The 24,961-nt window shown below is 40.5% G+C and overlaps 1 protein-coding gene across 1 annotated transcript; it reads left to right on the forward strand.

Annotated features, from left to right (window-relative positions):
• Positions 1-1,017: 1,017 nt before the first annotated feature.
• On the forward strand, positions 1,018-24,782 carry LOC132992968 (filamin-A-interacting protein 1-like). Its single transcript, XM_061062584.1, has 6 exons — positions 1,018-1,281; positions 12,339-12,633; positions 13,125-13,286; positions 13,678-13,856; positions 19,522-22,330; positions 24,184-24,782. Exons 2-6 carry the CDS (start codon positions 12,346-12,348, stop codon positions 24,388-24,390), a joined length of 3,645 nt encoding a protein of 1,214 aa, XP_060918567.1. The 5' UTR covers positions 1,018-1,281; positions 12,339-12,345; the 3' UTR covers positions 24,391-24,782.
• Positions 24,783-24,961: the final 179 nt, after the last annotated feature.

The raw sequence follows: 24,961 nt of genomic DNA on the forward strand, positions 1-24,961 counted from the left end.
AAATACTACTTTACATCTTCTGGTTTAATCGCAATTCCATTGTAGTGATTATTCTTGAGCAGCGTTAAAACATTTTATATGTTACTGTGGGACTGTAAGCCTTCAGGATGAGGTCACAAGTGAAGATGCAAAAGGTTGAATGTCATTGGATTTTTAAAATGAGATCAACTCGCCTTTCACGGACAACACACTTTTATTTGGAAGTCCGTTCATCCAGTTTACCTTCATAAAACATACATATTATTCATGTTTGTAAAAAGGTGTGTGAACTTAAGTTAGGTTCAGGTGTTTTCTTTCTACTGCTGTGTACACATATCCAGCTCAACAGTATACCCTGGCAGTAAATCTAGCTATTCCCATTGATTCAGAGCCACATAGCTGCTCCTCACATCTAGCTTGCTATAGCCTTTCTTTCAGTGAGCTCGGCCAAAAAGGCAGTCTGGCTGCCAGAGTTTTGGAGAGTTTCTCTGTACTCAGCCCTCCTCAGCAATTGGTGGTTCCTTGGACCTCTGTTAGGGCCTGGGTAGCAGCGTCACCGGACTTTCCCAGCATGACAGAATAGTATGGCATGGTTCAGCTGTCACTAAGGGTCAGCGGGGAGTTAGCGCTCAAGCTGGCCAGCCAAAACATCTAGCATTCAGCTAGCCTCAGCTGCTAATAACGCCTGTGTTGGCAAGCTTGTACAAGTTAAATATAGAACCATACTTATAGTATCAAAACAAAAAAAGTAGAGAGGGACAATAGAGGATGCTAAGTGAAAAGATCTGGCCCAGTGACAGAGGACATCACACCGCACCACTGACTATCTCCTCACTGGGCAACGGCTCCTTTCAAATCCTGAGAGGGAGTAACATAGGACCTCCCCACCTCCCTCATCCCCCCTTCTGCCTTTGATTCTCGCACACTCTTCAACTGACTTCTCATAACGATAGTGGGGGAAAGAAAATGAGAGGTGTGTTTTAAACTGCCATGCAGAGCAGAACTGGATAGGCTATGGGAGTTAGAAAGGGAGGGTGGGGTGAGAGAGGAGAGTTACAGTGCTCTGTTAGTGCTCTGTACCATTCCCTCTCTGACCTGAGGAACTGAAAGGAGAGAGAGAGAGAGAGAGAGAGAGAGAGAGAGAGAGGAGCTGAGCTTGAGATGGCTCTTGGCACCACTCAGTAGACACCACAAGTGGACCACACAAGCCAGAAGCTGCAAGAGGATACTAAGTGTCTTTTCTCTAGGATTACCTTTGGTGGGACTACTAATTGCTTAAACCTGGGGACAACACAAGAGCAGGTAAGCTGACGTCGTCTCCTCAGTTTCTCCACATGAAAACTTTCTTGCTCTACCTACCTGTGTGTGGCGGGGAAAAAAAAGCCACAGACGCAAACACATGCCTCTGGCAAAGTGGAGCTTATCTGCTTTTCTGCTTTCACTCTGAAACACGGGAAACAGCTGAGCTACAGGTGCGGCAGCTTAGCTGTCATTAATCTATGAAGACAGTAAAAAGCACTGATTGATAGGAATCTACAGACTTGGCTGAAACAAAACTCTGCTAAGACTTACTTTGCAACATATGAATGAAACAACTCTTCTTGAAACATGCACTTAATTCAGCTAACTTTTTATTCATTCACATGACATCAGTCTCAACATGTTGCATTAATTCCTTGCCATGAGAAGACACAGGGCTACACTTAGTGCTTTTAATGGCACTACAGAGTCGGCATTGTGAGGTTGCGTACAGAAACGAGAGTCATGAATCAAACATTACTCAATGAATTACATCTTATATTTCTGTTATGAATGTGGCCATTTAGTATGAAGGCTACTGTGCTTTGCATGTAGGAGGAGAAGCCCACAGCTTTACGGCACAACAGAGGATAATGGCTCTCTGAGATATTGAGAATGTTGAAGGAGTAATCCATCTTATTTGGCAGTTCATGTTAAATGATATGCACTCATATAGAAATGCACACATGCAACTTTCAAGTTGTCCCAGAGCTGCCAACTCCAACACCTCTGAAGCACTGGGAAAGTCTCAAGCATGTTCTTATTGTACACACACCAAATGCATTACACAAATTACAAATATACACACACCGTCTAACATTGAGAGGCTTTTGAGGTTTCACAAGCTGCAGAAGGAAGACATCTTTCATCCTTAATATTTATGGATCATAATGATGCCAAAAGGAATTCCATTTCATCCGCATGAAGTCATCGGCCGTTTGGAGGAGACACATGGCTCCTGCCAGCCGCCGTCCATTTGTCAAACAGCACATCTCTTTGCCTCAGTAAACCTAAAAGACAACATGTAATGTATCTAACCCTCTGTAAGGGAATCTAACGCAGGTGTGGCTAACGTTTCAGTCAAAGATCCTCTCTGTCAGTGCTCAGGGGCTCTGTGCAACCTCACCCTTCCTCCCTTCCTCCCACCCTCTCCAGCTGATTTGGTCTCTGTGCACTCAGTGATATCACCGCTAAAACAAGACAAAGAGAACAAGTGGCAAGAGATTACTCATTAACATTTTTGTGCTTGTTCCAGCCTTATCTGAGCTTATCCGCTCCGGCTCAGCAACATGCCCTATAGTGCAGCTCAATCAGGCAAACCGCTTCACGGGAAAGACAGATTTGTGAACTGGGCAGTTATCAGACGTGGATTGTAAATGAATCGGTCTTACTGTAAATCAATAATGTCGTCTCTGTGTAAACTGAAACGGAGCGGGCCAAGCTTGGGTGTTTGCCAAAGCAGCATTGATGGAGATGCACTAAATGTGTCACTGGCTTACCTCATGACATTACTATCGCTCGATGTCACTCAAGTGACATTGGTTGTTAAGGAGGTAATAAAGTTTACTGTGAGGTGCAGGGTGAGCGTCTTTGATGCAACATTAAGCTCAACAAATTTTCTACTGACAGAATAGGGAATCATCCGTCCGGACAGGTCATATTATATACCCTGTACAAGATGAAAGGTAATGCTGTGTTTGTGCACGTTCTTGTTGCACGTGCAGCTTGTTTTCAAAGAATTGCTGGCAAAATGAAAGGAAAAAGCTTTCCACAAAACGAATAAGAAGATTAAAAGCAATTACGCAATTTCAATTCAAAGAGCCAAATAATAAACTATGAGAAACTGTGTTTTGAAGAGCAGGACTTGTGCCATCAAATGCACTGCTTTTATTATTCTTTGACACCTTTATGATCTCCTGCATATATCAACTCTTTGACCCCGAACCTTCCCAAAAATGCATGTGCAGCTGTGCTTGCGTGTATTGTGTGAGTTTACGTGTGTGCTTATGGGCTAATCCGTTTTTAGAAAAAGTCTATGTGCATGAACATAGACACAATATACTGGGAGGTGGAGCTCGGTAGTCTGTGTCTTTCCCATACGTCTGCTGGGCCTCAACAACAGCTGACACTGACACATGCACAGCTCCAGTCGTATAAGGGCCTCTGGTCTTGAATTCCAAAAATGCAGTTTAGACACATTTGGATGTTTCGCAGAACAGTGGTACTTATAACTCGTGTTCCCGCAGTTTAAAAATAAAATCTGAAACACCATGGCAACCCAAGATCGTCTTAAGATCATTACACATGTACTTAGCGAGTTTATTTATTGTTTCTTGACATATGTTTCCATAAAAACAAGTGAGGTCATTTACAAAGTTGGTATACAGATGGGATCTCCTCAGTGTTAAAAATATTCATTAGAACTTCATAGATCTACCCCCCACCCCCCTGTGTGTATCCAAGTATGGCTTATAAATCATACATTCCATTGCATCTGTCTATTGTGGAAACACTCACTTTGGTTTGTCATTCTTTTATTAATTCCACAGGAGGAAAAGATTAGTTGATCTCAACCATTTCCCCACCCGCTCTACCCATCCCATGTTTTCCCATGCATCTATGCACGGGAAGTGACATCATCTTGACTAATGCACTGAGCTTGTGTGCGTGTGTGTGTGTGTGTGTGTGTGTGTGTGTGTGTGTGTGTGTGTGTGTGTGTGTGTGTGTGTGTGTGTGTGTGTTGACGAAAGTAACAAAAGATCCCAAGACTCTCTCCAGTGATGTCACTGACAAGCTTAGTGCGTATTTACTGAAAGCACCGAGATAAGGATGACGGCTCTCTGTGGTTCATTGTCCCTTAGTGCTGAGGACCAAATATCAACCTGTAATTCCACACATCTGTTTGTTAGAAAGAGGTTGTTCACAACCTGCGATTTTACTCAATATGATACTTTTTACCACCCACAACAATGCTTTTTATTGTCTTTATAATATAATAACTTTTTCTGACAAATGTGTATACTTACGATACCAACACAAAACAATATAATCCACTAAATTTAAATGTGCAATGGTGTTGAAGGTTTAAAAAAAACAACATCTCGAATGGCAAAAACGTAATTTAGTCTTACAAAATGTAAAGGTCAATATGTAAGCAAACCTTTTGCAACTATGCATCATATTTGAACGTTTCACAAAAGTTGAGTGTGTATCCACATGGAAAGTTAAGGACCAGAAGTGGTTCTCCTTTTCCCTTTATTTTGGGCTCCACCACCTCACCCAAATATATCTAAGTATTTAGCACACATGTTTGTCCTTCTTCACCAGTTCGCTGCTTACTTTGTCCACCTCTTGTTAATGGCTTTGCTTTGCTGCTAGCTTATCAGAGCTTCTTTGCAAGAAGACTAAAACAGTAAGGCAGTGTCAGATTGTATTTATTGAGGTAATGAATCAAGAGACAGATCGCTTTATAATAACAGGTTTGAGTTGGGTTTAGACTCTACAGCCATGCTAACAGTGCTTTGATGCTGTATCCATACACAACAGTGCTTAGAGCAACATGCTAACACCAGCATGCTCACAGTGACATTGCTTATAGCTTCATCCTCTGGGACTGGAATGTTATTGTACAGTTCTATGGCAATCGATCCAATAATTTTTCAGCTATTTCACCCCCTGGTGGATCCTCCAACCAATAGACCAACACCAACATCCATGAAGCTGTTTCACAGCCAATAGGCCAGCAATGGGTTAGGTTTTGAGCTGTCAAGTGACCACTTTTCCTGGTTTTGTGTCCAAACTAAAGGTATAATTACTTACAATTATTTATTATTTAGGTTCACATGGACTGGTTTACTGGAACACAAAGACACCAAACTAGTGGGAAAGAAGTGAAGTAGCTGTGATGATGGTCATACTTGCATACACATTCTCTCATTACTACCAAACTCTAAATAGATAGAAGTGAGGAGCTGTCATAATCTATATATAAATATCTTAATATACATTCAATTGGCATGCCCATAGACTATAAAAAAGTTACACGGGCATGTGATGATTTCATTTAGGAATTCAGTGAACTACCAGGGTTGTCATTAACAACCAATTAAACTGCAATGAAAAAAATTGAATTTATGAACTGCAAAAACAATTAAATGCCTGTGATTAAAATTTTTAAATCAGCCTAACCCGGAGCCATATTTTCTTTACCTACTCAGTAACCACTTTAATGCCATAATATTAGTTGAAGCTCCGACGGCCGACATGCCCCATGTACAAAAGCTGGGGCCCTCAAGGACGGGCGGCCCGGGTTCAGGTCCGGCGTGCCATGTGGCTTCTTTCCAGCGTGTTGCTCCCAACTCTCTCTTTCACCAGTTTCTGACTCAACTGTCCTATCTCTAAAAATGAAGGCATAAAAAGCCCCAATATTTGTCACTAACAAAGTGACAAAGTGCATGAAAACGAATTTGTACAATCAAAACATTGCAATTTATTGAAGAAAACCCAATCAATGGTTAAAACAGCTAAAAGACTCAATATCGCTACACTGCACAGACGAGACCCAAGCAAATGGATCTGTTCTTCCTCTGAGAGAATGCGGGACCACTAGCCAGGACAGAGATCACAATCTTTGGAATTCTGATCTGGTAGGCATTTCGAGGAGACTTCAGACAAGTGGCTGACCCTATGACATTGTACTGTATCTGAGAGAGCTTCATCCATATGTTGTCCTGCTGTTTCTATTCATAGAACAGCCAGAACTTGATCTCCTCCTTGATCTCAGCCGTGAAGCTGATATCCACTCATGCTATTGGTCCAGAAGAATCATGTCCTTTACAAGAAGATTTTTGTTTAGACACTTTGAATGAATAAATAAATGTTGTTGCTATTTTAATTTAATTGTATTAATGCATTTTTTTTTCATTTTTACAAGAAACATATACAATTTAATTTAACAGAGACAGGCGAGTCATGTTTTCCAGCTGCTGCTTTGATCCATATGCTTAGTAACAGTATATGTGGCTAAATAACAGAGGGGTTGGCATGTTGTATGTCTGAATTAAATATGCATCGTCTCCCACACATGTCAGTGTTCATGATGCATGTTGGTGCAGCATTCCTCAGCTTGTAAGGATTTGCTATTGCCCTTATGAATATATTTGCAGGGTTCATGTGAGTTCACAGAAGACACAAAATGAATTATTAACAAACTGCCAGCAGCAAAATTATAATAAAAATGTCACAGTATTAAGTGACTTATTCAGGAACAACTTAATCTGTTTTTTTATGATGTGAAGATCCTTGGCTTGACAGCAATGTAGTTATTGAAATGGGAAATTCCATGTAGAGAAGTACCTGCATTTATCTCACTGTGCTCATTACTGAAACCTTAACTGCTGAAGCTACAGAAGGCTCCAGTGAGAGGATCAGGTTAAGGTGGCATCAGGAGAATACTACATGATGAAACCAACAACCTCAGCTGACATTTTGCCACAGTATGGCATGCCAACATTGGAGTTTTTGCTACAATGAGGTATATATAGAAGCCATCATTACAGGAAGACAAGCTGTAAATGCTTGAGTTTGCACGTGAAAGCTCTTTGACAGCTCTGTTTAGTAGAAGCGTGCTTTCAGAGTTCAATCTCAAGAGAATTTTCCATTCCAGTCATTGTTGTTGTCTGTTAAAACTTGCCATCCATCTCTGCCTCGAGTGTCTTTGTTTCTTAGAACATGGCTGTTATGTAAAATGTGACCCCGGGAGGTAACTGGCTGTCCAGGCAGGAACACGCTGTCCATCATAATCCTTAAAAAAGACTTCAGCTTTGTAAACCTTGCATGGAAAATAGGTACTCACAAAACTTTCAATATCAAATGGATTGCACTTGGAGCTTCAAAATCTCATCCACAGCTACATGTTCTGATGGAAATTCCCATATCTTGGCGGGTTCGTTTGTTTTCCTTGTCAAGGTGGAAGAGCTTCCCAAGAGTATTGCATTTTATCAGTGTCCTCTGACAGATCAAGTTGTCAGACGCTCACATGCAAAGAACATTTCCCTCTCCTTTTTTAGTCACATTGGGTTTGTGGTGGTGTGAATATATATCTCACACTCACTGAATCAAACTAATTATTTTTCCTATAGCATATGTTGCTGCATTTATGCAGCTGCTATCCTCATCCCTCATCTCTGGCAAATGAATTTGGCTGCAAGTCATACTTTTATCACCAGCCCTCTCTGCTTCCTCACCTTTCTTCTATGTGGATATCATAGATCAGGACACTGTTAAGCAGATATGTAGACTTATTTATTGAAGGGATTAAGCGTGTAAAATACAACATTATACACATGTAACAATTGAAGGCTTCGACTTGTGCTGCCAGACACCAGTGAGCTATTTTCTGTTTGACCCTTGTGCCTACAGAATTTGTAGCTGAGTAACTTGATTTGGGTAGACTATGAAAAGTGTTGTTGTTACCATTTGAAGTCAAAGTAGTTTAATCTATTAACCATTCTGAAATGTGTGGTATGCAGGAATAGATTCCATGTGCACAGCAAAAGAGGCAGACAACAAGGCTATAAAGCAATTGTTCAACCAATTTAGCATTTTCTTATTTTATTAGACATCAGCATTTAAGTGCATCTAGCGATCCGGTTGTAGACGTCATCTCTGAAATAAAAGTCAATCCTCCCCAGACTGTAAAAAAATAATAAGCACATGGAAAACGATTACTAGTCCAAAAATCTGTAATCATTTTTCTGAATAACCACTAGCTTTGCTGGAAAGCCCTTAAAGAGATGGGCTATTGCTACCAGAGGCCATTTCCCCAGACAATAGGGAGTGGGTTTAGAGACTGCCATCAAGCTAATGGTTTGCATTTCTGCTAACCTTACAAAAGCTAATGTTCTAGCTAGTAGTAACAGCTCTGTAACTACAATATCTACAAATGAATGCAGGTGTTAAATTGCGACAACTTTTGTAAAATTGTGACAGCTTGATCTAACTTTTTTGATAAAACAGGGGCGACGGATAGCCTAGCGGATATGTTGCGCGCCCCTTGTTCAGAAGCTATAGTCCTCGTCTCTGCGGCCATAGGTTTGAATCCGACCTTGGCACTCTCGTCCCCATTCTCTCTCCTCTGTATATTTCTCTCTTCAGCTTTCCTTTCTAATAAAAAGGCAGACAAATGGCCCAGAATTAACTTTTTAGATAAAACATAGTTAATAACTTTTGGTAATAAATGCCCCTCTGTATTTTGAAATCCCTTGTTGACACCTTGAAGTGTAATTTGCCTAACCAACAGTCCAAACCCAGTTAGTATTTAGCATTTTTGCTGACTTGTTCGACATTTCATTGACTTCTGCTTTTGCCTAATCTTCTATTGCTGACTTTTCTATTTATCAAACAACTTTTTTTAAATGTAATGCTAAACTTTTATCACAGATAATGAAGTTCATATAGCATATTTAGCTGTTTTCTCAAAACTTTTGCAGCTTAGAAACATATTGCATTCTCCTGGAGTAAGTTAAGAGATACTGTATAGTGTCTAACTTGCTTATCATTAAAACAAATATTATAGCCCCCTTTTTTATTTTGGACTGTAGCATATGTTTCTTTTGGCCTATAAATACTCCTTCATGTGACAGCTGGGATTGCCCAAACCATGGCATAGATTTAGGATCTTGCTTTAAATTTAGAGGCAGGCCTTGACTTGGACCTTGGGCCACCCTTTCATATTAAAAAGACACCCTGAATTGGATGCCTGACAATCCTTTACATTGTGCCGATGGTTCAGATGCCGTTTAAGTGTCTGGGCATTGTGGTGGATTGGTGTAGACCTCTGAGTAAAGGATTATTGTCTGGCAGCTCTCGTCAATTTCCATAAGGACAACTGGGAATGTTGCATGTCAGGCTGGAATGCTGGTCACTTGCCTTAGGAATCCCTGTTTGTTGCTCTGGATAATTCACTACAATCAAGACTCGGTGACCAGTCAAGATAGATCAAAGACTTGTCATCAGTCAGCTTCAATGACTAACGGAATTTGGTCATAAAGTATTGTCAAACAATATCTTGTCACCAGTGTAGGTACTGGGCAGTTATAGTAATTATGAATATCTTTTAATTCTGTTAAGTCGATATTTGAAAATCTTTTAATCCTTCAAGCTAAGATTTAGAATTGTGGTAACTAAAAAAATGTGAGACTATTTAAAATGATATCAAAACTACTATAGCATCATCTTTACACAATTGCTCAAATGACCATTTGCAACTAAAAAAGCACTACTAGTGACAAATCCAAAGTCCAATTGACTGTTTTGGCATTCTTTAGCTCATTGCTATGGTTTTAGAACCTCTTCAACTTTACTTGCAAGTTCACTCAACGGTGTGCAGTTTCCAAGTATAGCAAGCTGCTTTTTCCTGGTAAAAAGTTCACAAGACCCTGTCAGCTATGGGACATACCTAGCACAATAACTTTATTGACTATTTCGACTGAAAACCCAGAGGATATATCATAGGCCATATTTTAACTTAAAACATTAGCCACTATCACACAATGGCTAATGTTAGCATTCACAAACTTCCTTATTAAGGTTACCTTTCATCAGTGTTAGATAACACGGTAGGCTTGGTGTAAAATCCTAGCTAAAGAATTGTTAGCTAGTAATTGGTTGAACGCTAAAGTTAGCAGTTGTTATATGAGTTATTAAACATGGCTACTTGTATATGTCCCTCCAGATTTTTAAGGTCCATCATCTTTTTAGTTGATGATAAAGTGAGAAAAGATGTATTCGTAAACTGATGTTGTTTTTTCATTACAAATGAAATACTTACAACATTATAACAGCTGAGTGTAATACCAAAATATGGTGAATTTTCATGAATCAGTATGTCAAGAAAACTTTTAATAGTCATCCAATTTATACACATCCCAACACTAACCTGCTTGCTCTCAGATTGACACCGCATAACCAGGCTATAGCTGTTACAGTAGCTCTCTTGTCATGGCATCAGCCCAGATATTAAAAATAAACGTGGTGCCTTACTCAGTGTCAACCATTTTGTCACCATACTGAGGAACTCTGCCCGAGTCATTTACAGCCCTGCACATGTTTCTATGTTTCATCACTCACGTCCCACTAGTGCCAGTTTTAATGCCCTCTTCCACTGGGCATTTCTCCAGTCATTCAAACTCCTTGGCACTGCTTGAATGGTGGGATGAACATTTTAAGGATTTGTGTACACAACTGTGCTATGATTTGTAACTCATTGATACTGAGGCCACAGCTGAAACTAATAATTATGGACAGGAAAGAAGGTCCTGCAATTAATCTCCAGTTAGGAACTAGCTTCCTTGGAGCCATTGTGCACTCCTTGAACTCCCACTACTGCGATAAAGTAGCATTTAATGTGTTAGTTTGTCAGATTTCTTTTTGAACCCAGATGCATTTACTGTTATCTTGCACTCTTTTCTCTAATGTGCTTGGGTCTTATTCCTGGAAACAGGTAGGCTTCAAAGAGATTAGTTTCAGGCATCATTAGAACTGACTGCATTCTTAACTTTGCGGAACCTTATTACAGAGGAAGATAAACATTTTTTACTGTTGAGAACCAAAACTGATTGATCAACAACTTTTGAACCTTTCAAAATAGAAATAGAAAGTATAATTCCTGTAATTTTGCTGATAGCTTGAAATAAATTTGCAATAGTGACAGCTAAAAACAGGCTAGCTTAAAAACATGAATAAAGCTGCATTAGTAACTTGTTGGTTAAGTGTTTAAATAGCTAACTAAATGTAACTCTTGTTTTAAGGATTTCATAACTTATAGATCTAGTTTAGTTTAGTTTTTTAATTTATTGCAGGAGAATGCACAACACGAGAACAGAGAGTCACAAAGTGCTTTACAAAAGAATGAAAAACCTCAACACTATACACAACAGATTAAGCAACCTAAACAAATAGGTCATGAGTTACTTTTTAAAAGAGTCAATAGTGCCCACAAATCTTAGACCAAAAGGCAGAGCATTCCAAAATGTTGGCACTACGACCTCAAAAGCACAGCCGCCATTGGTTTTCTGTCTGGAGTGTAGAACTACCAGCAAACCCTGATAGAGGACCTAAGAGATCTAATAGGAGTATAAGGCCATAAATGTTCTGTGAGGTAGGCCAGTGCCTGTCCATGCAGGGCATTAAAAGAAATCACAAATTTTATGGGAAGCCAGTGTAGAGAAAACAGGATTGGAGTAATATTTGAAGTTTTGGAGGACCTGGTTAATATTGCTGCAGCATTTTGAACTAGTTGTAAACAGTTCAGGGATGTTTTGCTGAGAAAGGTGAAAAGTGAGTCAATGACCAAGTCTTTTTGAATGACTTTTGGAACATACAGTAAAAGATGATCTGTGATGATTAAACTCCTCAAACAAGCTTGGATGTGGGGGACATCAAACAAAACAGTTTAGAAACCACTGAAATAATGTTGTATTAGCTAACATGCATGTAACTGCACAATGAAACATTTCTAGGTCAATGTATGTTTAAGCAATCAAGGCTACAACTCCAACATGCGTCTGGCCATCTCAACATTACATGTGTTGTTAGAGCTGATTAATGTAGTAAAATAATTTAGAGGTCTGTCATCAATGAATTTATTTCAGATATCTGGATATAATATTTGACTGTGACCTTAAACGTCAGCTATAAAGATTAAAGCACCCAGGAGTGCCACAAAAGTGCTTCCTGACCATCAACGCTCAGCATGAGGTACCCAACCCTTGTGACAGAACATGAATTTACCATGGAATAGTCAGAGGTGTATTTGTAGGCTTATAGTATGCTTTATTCCATGTTAGCTCACTTGTCATTGGATAAGAGTAGTTCAGTTTAGCAGACAGTAGGAAGTCGTAATATGAAGAAATGTAGTTAAGACCATAGTCATAAAACTAAGAGTAGAATGTAATAAACCAATAAAATCTCTAGTGTTTCAGCAGGCCGACAACTTTCAGTTTAAACTAAAATGACTGAAATGCGCTAACAAAATACTTGTTCTTCTGTTCTTGGTGCAGCCAGAGGATGAGGTCCAAAAGCAGTGGGGTGGAGAGCCAGGCCAATGGGGTCCTTGGTGTTCCACAGGGGGACCCTGACATCAGCCAAGAACAAGAAGTGGGTCTCCCTGTAAAAAACCTGATCCCCAAGGTTCCGCAGAAGGAGGATGAAGAGAAGGTGGAGGTTGAGGTGATCTCGGACAAAGAGAAGCTGCTGTGTGATTCCCCTGAAGCTGGAGAAAAAAGAGGGGACATCGTTGATATGCCCAAAGGGGATCTGCTTAGGCTGCTTGGGATCATGGAGGGAGAGGTTCAGGTGAGTTGTTTGATATTGTACATTGCATATCATAACCCTTTGACTTTCTACCTGCTGTAAAAGTAGTAAATGGACTATATTCAGGGACAGAAAACATTCATTAGAAAGGCATAGTGGGTTCACACACAGTCGTTTGAACAGATATAACTAAACTTTCACTGGATTTAGATTTTTTTGCACAATAGCTCCATCTTGTGATTGAAAGTGGCAATAGAACATGACAGAGAAAAAAATAGCAATGTTGTTCTTAGTGACTGAGGAAATCTGGAATCTGCCACAGGTGTTTAAACACCCTTAAAAGGGAATGTTCTTAATGGAGAGACATTATAGCAAACTGTTACATTCACAAAACATCATCTCTACCATATCATGTCATAAAAACAGAAGGTGCCTCCTCAAACAGGTGTTCAGATTGCGCAAAAACTCTTCTTTCTCAAGTCATTATAGGCAAAAAAATATTTGGATATCTCTGTACATTTCTGTGATTTCAGGCCAGAGAGGATGTAATCTGCATGCTTAGGGCCAAACCAACTGCCAAAGGGGCCCTTGAATCACAATATGGATCCGCAGCCCTGCAGGCCCTGCAGAGGGACAGCTTCCTCACTGGCACCAAGCAACACAACCACAGTGTCTACCAAAAGCCTATGGTTGAGGTCAGTATGCAGCATCAGACACCGCAATGTTTCCATTGACTGCTTTTATTAATAGGTGTTGTAGCCCCTAAGTCTGGATTTAATGTAAACACCAAAAAGTCAGCTAAACCTCATCATCAAGTTTAAATATAAGAGAAACTAACAATTACTTTGTTGTGTAAAAAAAATAGACTTAAAATTGAATAAGTAATGTAGAAAACCTGCACATACTTGTTAAAATTGCATTTTTCTTTCCTTTTTAAAAATGACTTGCTGAATATCTGTGATGTTAATACTTTGGTGGTCATCTGTGCCTGTAAACAGCTGGCAGGCAGACATAAGCTGTAAGACTTTGTTGTGTTTGTTTAATTTCCTGGATGGCTGTAAATGCTTTCTCTGTGCCCTCTCCTAGCTGGAGCGTCTGCAGGACAAGCACAAGGAGACATACCGGAGGATGCTGGGTCAATTGCTGCTTGCTGAGAAGTGCCACCGCCGCACCGTGCACGAGCTGGACACAGAGAAACGCAAACATGTAGACTACATGAACAAGAGCGACGACTTCACCAACCTTCTGGAGCAGGAGAGAGAAAGGTGAGGGGGGAGAAGAACTCAGAAGCTCGGCCATCAAACCGCCACACTTTTCAGATCAGTGGCACAGGTTATGCTTGATGTTATCATTTGGTAACTAGAACAAATTATATCAAAATGTCACCAAACTAATGCACAATGCTTACAATAATATATTAATCTCCTGACTACATTTTTTACACATGGTACACCATTTAGAGGACTTTTTGGCAGGTTTCTAACTGTACAAGCTTTTAAATCTAATATCTGAAAACATTCAAGAAACAAAAAAAGGTCCATCGGAAAAAGAGAAAAGAGAACCTTAACTCTTCACCAAAAAATAACCATGTCTGTATTTAAATACTGCAGTATATTAAATTTACATTATGATAATAGAGAATTATTGCAACTTTCCCCAAACAGTGTTTGTTATCAGTATAACTTAATTTGTTTTATTCAATCAAACAGTACATGTTTTTCAAATGGGGATTTGGCAACAGTGGAGACAGGATGAAGAAGTGGCTGCTGGAGTAATGGGAAACTGAAAACATGCATTGCCGTGCCAACATGGTGAATGAAACCATGGTGGAATTTATAAAGTCTGCAAGGTGAGATAATCCAGAGGGAAAGTGTGGTGAAGGCATGCATCGCCAACAGAGAATGTGTGAAGCAATGGCCTCATCAGCCATGAGAGAGAAGGGTGAGAGAGCTGGTGACTAGAGTGATAACCCCACATACCTTCATGTGACAGTGAGAGGTACAGCCTGTGGAAGGGAGGAGGGAGTGTGGAGTGGGGTGGGGAAGGGGTCAGGCTATTTGCTGCGGGAAAGAGGGAGGTCAGGGGTAGATAGGGGATGGAGACACGGGTGGAGGAGCAGGAGAAAAAGACTAGAGAAGGTAGATTAAGAGCTTCAACAGGAGACATCTTTTGACATCATCTATAAAGTGAAGTCATCGCTGAGGTTGTGACCCGGCTTGCTGGTCAAAGGGAGACAGGGTATGAGAGGTCACGTGGAAACAAATCCTCATAACATGGGAGAGAGGGGCGGTTACATCATGTGTGTGTGGATGGCCTCACACAGATCAAACAGGCTTGGCTGTGAGAGTGGAGATGTGCTCTGAATGTGTATGAGGAAAGAGGCCCTACTAATTAACGTAATTGCTTGCTGATGAAAGAGTTTAATTGGCTGTTGCTTGTTAGGGAATATATTTTGTTGCAATTCCCATGACACATGGCTGTCAGTTCTCACACAATTACCCTTACATAGGTATGTTGTGTGCATTGATTGTATAGTGCTCAAGTGAATTAATTGTGCTTGCTGCGTAGATTAGCATACATAACCAACAGGCATGAAGCATGTGCTAGTAAGTCCCACAGAGTAAAAAGAGAGAATCTGTACCATATAGTTTATAGACTGTATACATATATATAGTCAGTCATAGAGCAGACTGGAGACTACTTATATGCTGCATTTCATGTACTGACAGAACATCAAACAGTTCATTTGCAGCACTGACCTAGCACAGGCACTGAATACATCTCTTCCTTAAGCTTTTACGGCAGGACATAGGAAACAGACCATGGAAGCTAAATCATAGTCATGACAGCTAAGCTGCCATCACACACCAGAAAGCAGGCTGGGAAATGAGCAGCAGACTTTAGCTCAGTATCAAAGCTAGTCCTTTTGCTGTTTTCATGAAACAGAAGACTGTAGAGTGATAACGTTTTGCCTGGGTTGTCATTCATTGTGCACACATGAATACAATAACTTAGCTAGTGTGTCATTTTTGTGTTTGATGGTTTCAACACAATTACCAAATTACACAATTGGGATTTGGAAAGTAAATAATAAATAAATAAATTCTTACAACATGTTCTGTTAAGAATGTTGTTTGAATGGAATTCTTTGAAACTTCACTGAAAAACACATCTAAGCAGAAGCTAAATGCATGACTAAGAACAGACAACACAGATGGTCCATGAGGAAGTAGCTAATGGAACTATCTCCCTTCATACCAGCGACTCTGATAAGCTAATGAAGCACAGCCATGTTATGAGCTAACATCAAAATGCTTACATGCACACAATGTCAATGCTAACATGCTAGAGCGTAGCAGGTATAAGCTCTACAATGTTTACTGTTATATTTTAGCATGTTAGCATGCTTTAATTGCGTATTTCCACTTACTAACTTATGACAGCAATAAATAGATGTTTTGGGATCACATAAACATAAAAGATAATACAAGCTATTACAATTTATCCTGAGGGGGACATAATTCCATCCACCCAATAATGGTGGTACTTGAGGAGATGTGAGGGATCACTAAATGTATTATGCATCATCCTCTAGGAACCATGATTGCCTCAGGAAAATGTCATGACAATCTATTCTTCTTTGGTCAGTCCAAAGTGGTGCACTGTGTGACATTGCCATCACTATCTGAACTGTTAGCCTCTATAAAAAACACTGAATAACTCCATCTAGACTTTTAAAAACTTGGAATCATTAAAGCAGGCTTCAGTTAGAAGCACACACTGCACAGATCGTGAGTGAACTTCTTTACCTCCACTTGATCCTTGGTTTGCATACAAGAAGGAGGTGACCTCCTTCTAATGCCAGGTGGTTTCCAGCAGGTTCCTTGGCTCGAACACAGGTTGGCCTCTGTCACCTCACAGAGGGAGTCAAGGGGATGAGCTCTACTGGGTCTTGATCCGTCAGCACCTGCAGAGCCCAGATTTGTCCGTCGCTTTAGAAGGACATGAAACTGACTTGGAATCCAGAATAGACACAGAAACACAAAATGGAAGGAGAAAATACAAACAAATACAAACAACCACATCCTGTATTAAGGCAGTCTGGACAAAAAAAATTACATTCTTAGCAAAAACAAAGTTACACCTTTGCAGTAGCATGCACATTTTTGTTATGTCTGGTACTGCCCTGTTTTGACATTCACTCTTTCAGGTGAGATGGAAGCATGTCATCATCTCACCTTTATCCAGGTGATCTCCTCCAGCCACCTGGGTGAGAGTGAAGAGAGAAAAGTCAAAAGTTCTTGTGCCAAACAATTGCAGGAATGCAGAGGATGGGCACAGGAGAGGTACTTTCTAACTGTTCAGCATTAGTCATTAACACCCTCTCAGACAACAAGCAATTTATATGTCAAGAAGTTGAAATATTTAAGTGGCATGGGGTTATGTGTAATGATTATCAGAAGAAAGAGATCCTGTTACGGAAAGGAGTTCCCAAGAGTGTAGAGTCACGCACACAAAATAAGAATGCACACCTGAAGTTTGAAACTAAAATGATAGTTTTCTTCTCATTTCAAAGCCTTATCACGGAATTTATACACAATTCAAAAATGTCTGAATGAACAGTCTGGACAGACCTATTGTTTCTGTCATGTATTGTCCAATGTTCACTTTGCTTCTGATTTTTCTCTTTTTACACCACATCAATCTTATACACTGTACACAGTCACAGACTCTCAGCACTTTACTGTAAATGCTTTTACTCTGTCAAGAGAGGTCATTACTGTAGAACACAGTGTTTTGGCAGCTTTTTGGCAGCTCATATCTCCTTCTATCCTCAGTCTCTGCATACAGGGGGGCTGCAGTGCTTCTGAGAAAATTCCCCTGGAAGCATGGGATGACATGTTGTTCCATGACCAAAAAATGTTCTCTCGAGTACGCTGGCTTATGGATAACACCTGTGTACTTGCTTTGGAAATGTCCTCTTATTTAAATTGCATCACATTTAGTTCACTTGTTAACATGTTAATGCTAAAAGGAAACACATGAACTGCTAGCTGCGCCTGATATCCAGCTAGTTTATTTCTTCCTCAGTAACAGAAACATCTTCCAGGACTAAATGCCTACATTACTTGACCACTGGATCCCCTGACATCATGACTTCAACCTTTACATGAAAGACATTTAAGAAGGCCAATTACTAGGGTGTATCAATGACATCTGGCTGCGCATGTTTGAATTTTAAGAGTGGCACTTAGAGATCTGGATGACCTCTTTGCACAGTAGCCAAAACCATTAATTTACTTGGCAATGAAGGCTGATTTAATCCATGTACATGTCTAATCTCATTTGCATTAACATTAAGATTTTAATATTCAAATGTATTTGTGGAGGTTGTGCAAAAATGGGTTTGTTAATAGTTAAAAGTCAGAGTATACCCTTGATAGACCAAATGTCATGGTTGCATATCCTTTCCTCCCAGATCTTTTTCACCTCAAGGGAGACATTTACCTCATCCATATCTGGTTTTCTCATCACATGTAAACTTTGCAAGGAATCCCGGTTCAAGTCCAGTTTCCCCCTTGAGTGGAACTACAGCACACATACTCTCCTGTCTACTGTACCAGTGAGACTTTGGCTTCTGATCTGCAGAGTCAATATCCTGTGCAATTTGGACGATGGAGATATAATTTAATTTCAAGCAAAGATACACATAGATCACTTTTTTGCATATTCTTTATTATGCCTCTCTACGCTTTGTGGGGGAAAAACTGTCTGTGATGTTTTATGAAAGCATTGAAATTGTGTAGAGCTTTGCAAAGCACTCCTCCTGTTGCAAGGTTCCCGCCCCCTTCACAGTATCCACAGTAGAGCGGCACACACTCTCATACACACATTACTGCCTTATATGGATGGGGTGACATCACTCACTAGAGGTCCGATTTTGCTGTACTGTATTCATTCACCTTTCATTGTCCTGATAACATGCTTGGAATTTGACGGTGGAACATCTGTTGAAAACAGGGCCCAGCTTTTTCTTGTGTTTTTTTCTATGGATTTTGAATGATGGCAGAATATTTTTTTGTGCTGACTATAGAGATTCCATAGTGGGTGAGTTTTGTTTTACTACTGTTGTTAAGTTTCTGAGAAATTGTGACTGTGTTCATTATAGTGGATGTGTTTCAAACAAGGCTCATTTTGAAAGTTTATGTTTGAGCTGTGGATGCACAGCTGTTGCTGGACTGGTTCCTGTATAAATTTGGTTTCTTTTGCAATGCAAAAAAGTTCAGGATGAATGTTGCACGTCCCTGGGAGTGTGCAGGGAGAGGATGCAGCTTTGCATTCAATCTGCTTTGCATGCATTTTGTTGGAGCCGAGATGAGAATGGGCATGAGCAGCATAGAAAGAAGCTAAGAGAAAAGAAGACCACTTGGTGAGGGGGTGTTAAACTTTCACTAGCAGTTTTTGTGCCTGATCTCTATCCTAACAACAGGGAGATAATACCAGTAGGGTTTGGGATTTGTGGTGCAGATCTTTGCCAGTTTTCCCACTTTACCTAGCATGTATAGACTTGTAGAGTTGTTTTTTTTGCAAAGTATTTTCTACACACACACAACTTTTCACTAGCTGATATCTGTGAACGATATGGTTTAGATATGATTACATGTTAAAAAGAGTATATTGTGTTTTCATATTTCGTGTGGCTGGTGGTTTTATCTTCCATGCAGATAAAAAGTGATGAGACCTGAACAAATGAAAGGGATGAGGATTATCTCTCATGACCACTAAAACATTGACGGGGATTAACTTTTTCATCCTGGATTACAAATCCTCATGACATGATGGCAAATAGAGACACAAAGCTATCTGTCTTTAAAATCATTACTAAACCAAACTAATATTTCTGTTCTGGTTTTTTTTCTTCAATCTTAGACTGAAACGGCTGCTTGAAACTGAAAAGGCCTACCAGGTGAAAAAGGAGAAGGAGCACTCTAAACGTCTGGCCAAGGTGCAAGAGGAGCTAGTCAAGCTGAAGTCCTTTGCCCTGATGTTGGTCAATGAGCGGCAGCAGCACCTAGATCAAATGGACCAACAGAGCCAGCGGGTCCAGGAACTAAGCCAGCAGCTTCAGCAGCGGGAGCAGGCTCTGAGTGAAGCCAGGGAGCGTGTTCAGGAGGATGGCAATAGGGTGCTGAGTCTGGAGGCTGAGCTAAAGGAAAAATCTGCCAAACTCACCCAACAGCACGAGGAAATGAGTGCCAAGCTGGCCAGTCACGAGATCCACAACCGTCAACTCAATGCCAAACTTTTAGGGCTTACGCATAAAATAGAGGAACAAGAGGAAAACAACAGAGCCTTGAGGAAATCTGAAGAGGAGCTGCAAGAGCTGAGAGACAAGATCAGTAAAGGGGAAAGTGGCAACTCTAACTTAATCACTGAGTTGGAGAACTTAAGGAAACATGTGCTTGAGATGGCGGGAAAGGATGAAGAGATCACCAAGACTGAACATCAGTGTAAGGAGCTGAGAAAGAGGCTACATGAGGAGGATAGTAAGAGTAAAGACATGAGGCTGGAAGTGGAGAAGCTCCAAAAAAGAATAATGGAGGTGGAGAAACTTGAGGCTGCCTTCAACATGAGCAAGGCTGAGAGTGCAGAGTTACACACTTCTCTTGAGAAAGAGAAGGGCCTGACCAAAGAGCTCTCAGATGAAGTCTTCACTCTCAGGATCCGTATGAAAGAACTGGAGTCTTCTGAGCTAAAGCTAGAAAAGTCTGAGCTGAGCCTCAAGGACGACTTGAGTAAGCTGAAGTCGTTGACTGTTGCTTTGATGGAAGAACGAAAGACCCTGGTGGAAAGATCAAAGTCGGATGAGAAGAAACAAGAGGAAATGAGTAAGATGGTCAAAGTTGAACAGGGTAAAGTCATGGAGGTGACTGAGAAACTGATCGAGGAAAGCAAAAAACTCTTCAAGTTGAAATCAGTGATGGAAACCAAAGTAGAGACTCTCATCATTGAAAAGGGGGAGCTAAGCACCAAGCTTACTTATGAAGTTGACAAAACTACAGATCTTAATTCTAAGGTCAGCCAAATGAAAAAAAGGTTAGATGTGTTCGAGCAAGCAGAAAAGCAATTAGTGAATAATGCAGCGAAATGCGAGCTGGGAAGAATGTCTGACCCTGTTAAAAGAGAAGACAACAGAGTGAAGGAGCTGACATTTGAAATCGAGCGACTGAAAAACCGTCTCAAACAACTTGAAGTAGTTGAGGGAGATTTGATCAAGACAGAGGATCAGTACGACATGCTGGAAAAAAGGTTCATGACTGAACAAGACAAGGCCAACATTCTTTCCCAGCAGGTGGAGGAAATGAGGAGTCAGATAGCGCGAAACAAAGCCATCGAAAAAGGAGAAGAGGAAAGCCAGGAAGAAGACCTCCGACAACGGTGCATGAGGGAGGAGGTCAAAACAAGGGAACTGCAGGCTGACGTTGTAGCCCTTAAAGAGAAGATCCATGAACTGATGCATAAAGAAGACCAACTCTCTCAGCTCCAAGTGGATTACTCTATTCTGCAACAGAGGTTCTTGGAAGAGGAGGAAAAATCCAAGAACATAGGTACGGAAGTTTTCCATCTCACCAAGGAATTGGAGGTTGCTAAGCGACATAGTCGAGCCCTAAGGCCCAGTTTGAACGGTAGAAGAATGGTGGACATTGCTGTGACATCCACCGGAGTACAGACAGAGGCATCACTCAATGGGTCAGCAGAGGAGGATACCCCAGCTGTATTTATCAGGAAGTCCGTTCAAGAGGAGAATCACATCATGAACAACTTCAGACAGAAGTGCCTGAAAAAGCCAGCCGAAAAGAGTGGTGGTATTGAGCGTTTCTCTTCATCTAGCAGCGACCTGGGTTTGAAAAAATCCTGGATTCCCTGGATGAGGAGGAAAGACAACACTGCTCATGAGACAAGCTTGGAAAAGCCTTTGCAAATGAATGGAAATCATTTGCCTTCTGAACTAACAATGTCCCCAAAGCGAGGGCAGCCTTTACACATCCGTGTCACACCAGACCACCAAAACAACATGGCCTGTCTTGAGATCAGAAGTCCTACTGCTGAGGATGTTTTCTCCAGCTCAGCTCCTCTAAGCCCCAACCCATCTCAACCAAAATCAAGAATCACAATCATTCCCACTTACTCTGCGTCAACACACAAGAAGAAGTCCACCACTGGACCTCATGGCCCTGAAAGAGCCAAGTCTCCAGTTAGCATCACAACTATATCCAGAGCCAAATCACCAGAGAGCAGCAGAACTCTTTCCTCTGGCTCAGGAAGACCCTTGTCCCCTGTTTCAATTATGACGGTGAGCACCGCTATAGTTCCTGAAGCATCCGCCTCCCCAGAACCCCAGGAGATGACCATGGGCCGAGCTGTGTTCAGGGTTACCCCGGAGAAGCAGATGGTCCCAATGCCAATACGAAAGGGTCACAACAACACTGGTATCATCACCACTACTGATGATAATAAGATCCATATTCATCTAGGCAACAGCATCAACCCAAAGATGGTAGTCAGGCCGATGACTGCTGTAACTGAGAGCAAGGAAATGACCTTATCAACAGGAACAGTTTTACGCTCCCCGCGCCAAATCACCACCACTACTACCAGGAGCACACAGAGCAAAGTGATGAGCAGTATCACAATATCCCCTGTTGCAACCAACTCATCCAGACCCACACAAAGCATGGTAAGTGTTTTAGGTTTAGTTCATCCAAATGAACAAATACAAAACTTTTTTTTGATAGCTTGAGTTTAGTTCATGCTGTCTATGTGATACACCAGAAATGTACTATTTACATGAAAAGGCTAAAGAACTAGGTTTAATGAATGTTATCATTAAAAAAATGGAGGGGCTCAGGGCTGGGGATGTCAACAACAAAAACACCTATTTGTGTTTTGTCAAGAAGTTAAAGTAAAAGATGAAAACACAGCTCTTGTCAAAAATGTTCAAGGCTACCACCATTACCACCGGTTTTAGCTCAATTTAGCACAACGACAGAAAATAGGTCAAAATAGCAAGCCTTAATCCATTTTGAGATTACAAAAGTATATTGTAGCGCTGCTGAAATAGTCCCCTACCATTGGACAAACGCAGCTGTCAGTTAAAACACCTGAGCCAATCAGATGCAGTCTGCAGCCAACCAACATCTACCCCCTTTCCCCAAGTGAACTAAGGATCTAATTGAATTCACACACATGCAACTGGCCAGCAGATAACAGGACTCAATCATATCACCATTTGGAAACACTCATTCTGAACTTCTGGAAGTGAAAACTAGCAAATTTGGATCCTGGAAACAAAGCTTGACCTTTTTTCCTACTATTACCCCATCTTACATTTACTAAGCATCACATTTGATATATATTTTATCTCAACAAAGTTAAGAAATGTGCTGCTTAGATTGGATTATGTACCATGCTAGATTGACTAAAACTACAATGTGAAATGTCAGAATGTAAATTTTTACGCTTAAGTATTTGAACTGAGTATTTTTTATTTTAGTAGTAAGACAAAAGAGATCAACACACATTCTGTATCTTTCCATTCAGTACAAGGCTACAGTGGGCAGCCAGTTATCTTAACCTAGCACATAGACTGAATGCTGGATGTAACAGCTAGCCTTGTGATAGCAAATCTAGACCTTCTAGTAGACACATTATCACAATCATTTTATCCTTACAAAACTTAGAATTGACAATTTGCTACTTTAAGTTTGATTATTTGTCAAGGGACTATGAATCATCGAGAATGACGACTGTTCTTTTTTTTAACAAACATGGTATTGTGATATTTAATATAATATTGTTTATTTCCAGTCACTGTACTTAAGCTATCTGCCTGCTGTAGGTGTATATTTAGCATATGGACAAAACAGCGGTATTGAACTTCTCTTCTCAGTTAAAAATAAGTAAATAAGGCCTGTTCACCAAAATATTTCTTGGGATGCAAGTATTTCATTCTTTATCTTGAGAGTCACAATGGTTGCATATAGAGTTTCACAAGGTAAGTTTACTAACTGCTTCATCTCACACTGCTAAGAAAGGGAGCCGAAGAGTTGGGGTTCCATTGGACCTTGTAATATGCTCTTTGTGGATCAGATAGATGGCGTGACAGAAATGACCCTATGTGTGGGCCTCCGAGCACCAGAGCTAATGATGTGGCATTTTGCCACTTTGCTACAGTCATGCTGTAATTTATAGTTGTTACTCAGTGTTTACATTCACAAACAGCTATGCATGCAGGGCTCTTTGCCCTGTGGCTGAAACAAAACAGCCTTTCAACTGTAACAGCTCACTGAAAGCTAGCCTGGACAAGTGCTGGGATCGAAGTAAAAGAATGACTAAATATTTACATTTTTCATTCATACGGTTCCTTTCACACCTATGATCAGTTACATTGCTTATGTACGCTGAATTACTTCTTTCCTATAATGGGTTTAATCCCTTTTCCATTATTTACACATCATGTCCCCACAAAGTGCTGTACTGTATTCATTCTCCTGCCTGAGAAACTGTACTCTCTTCCCCTATTGTCAACAGACTGGGCAAGATGCCCAGCCAGCGCGCTCAGGGCTGACCCGCATCCCAATGTCCAAGAGCCTGAAGACGGGGAAGGCTGTGCTGGGAACCCTGGGGATCTCGGGTGGTGTGAAGCTGGAGTCCCGAGCTGAGAGTCAGTCTATGAGGATAGAAGTTAAAAAATCCACTGTGAATAGCAATTCTTTACAAAATGGTGGAAAAGCTTGATTTCAAATACTCAAACATGCCATAATGGAGCTTAAAGAGATAAATATCTTCATACAACAAGGCAAAGTGGCATTTTTGTAATGAATAAGCCCTTGAACTCTTACTTCTGAATTTATCTATCTCAATATCTCAATTTCTGCTTAATAGATGGAAACATATTCTCTGTATTTACTGTGTTTGTGTTGTACTGGGCATTTGAGTTAAATATTATATCACACCTTGCTGCTACTAACGGCTTCTTGCTTTGGTTGTCCCTCATGAAAGTTTTTGATAATATTTTATAAGGACACATTATAAGTCAAAATTCTTGTTTGTCATGTAAATTATGTTGTTGTTTTTCTGTAAAGGGTTTGTACTGAAAATATTTGAAAATAAATGTGATTCAAAGGCTATTGTGCAATGCTCTTAAATGAAGGACAAAAATACACACAATTGTGAAGCAAATAAAGCAGGGGAATTGTTGTCCACTTTGAAAAAAAGTACTTTACCGCCAGATTTGATGCTGCACTTGACAAGTCATGTAACAAAGCAATTGTAACATTGCAAAGCAAAAGCTCCAATGTAGCACATT

Source organism: Labrus mixtus, chromosome 18 (genome assembly GCF_963584025.1).
Source record: "Labrus mixtus chromosome 18, fLabMix1.1, whole genome shotgun sequence".
Classification (NCBI taxonomy): Eukaryota; Metazoa; Chordata; class Actinopteri; order Labriformes; family Labridae; genus Labrus; species Labrus mixtus.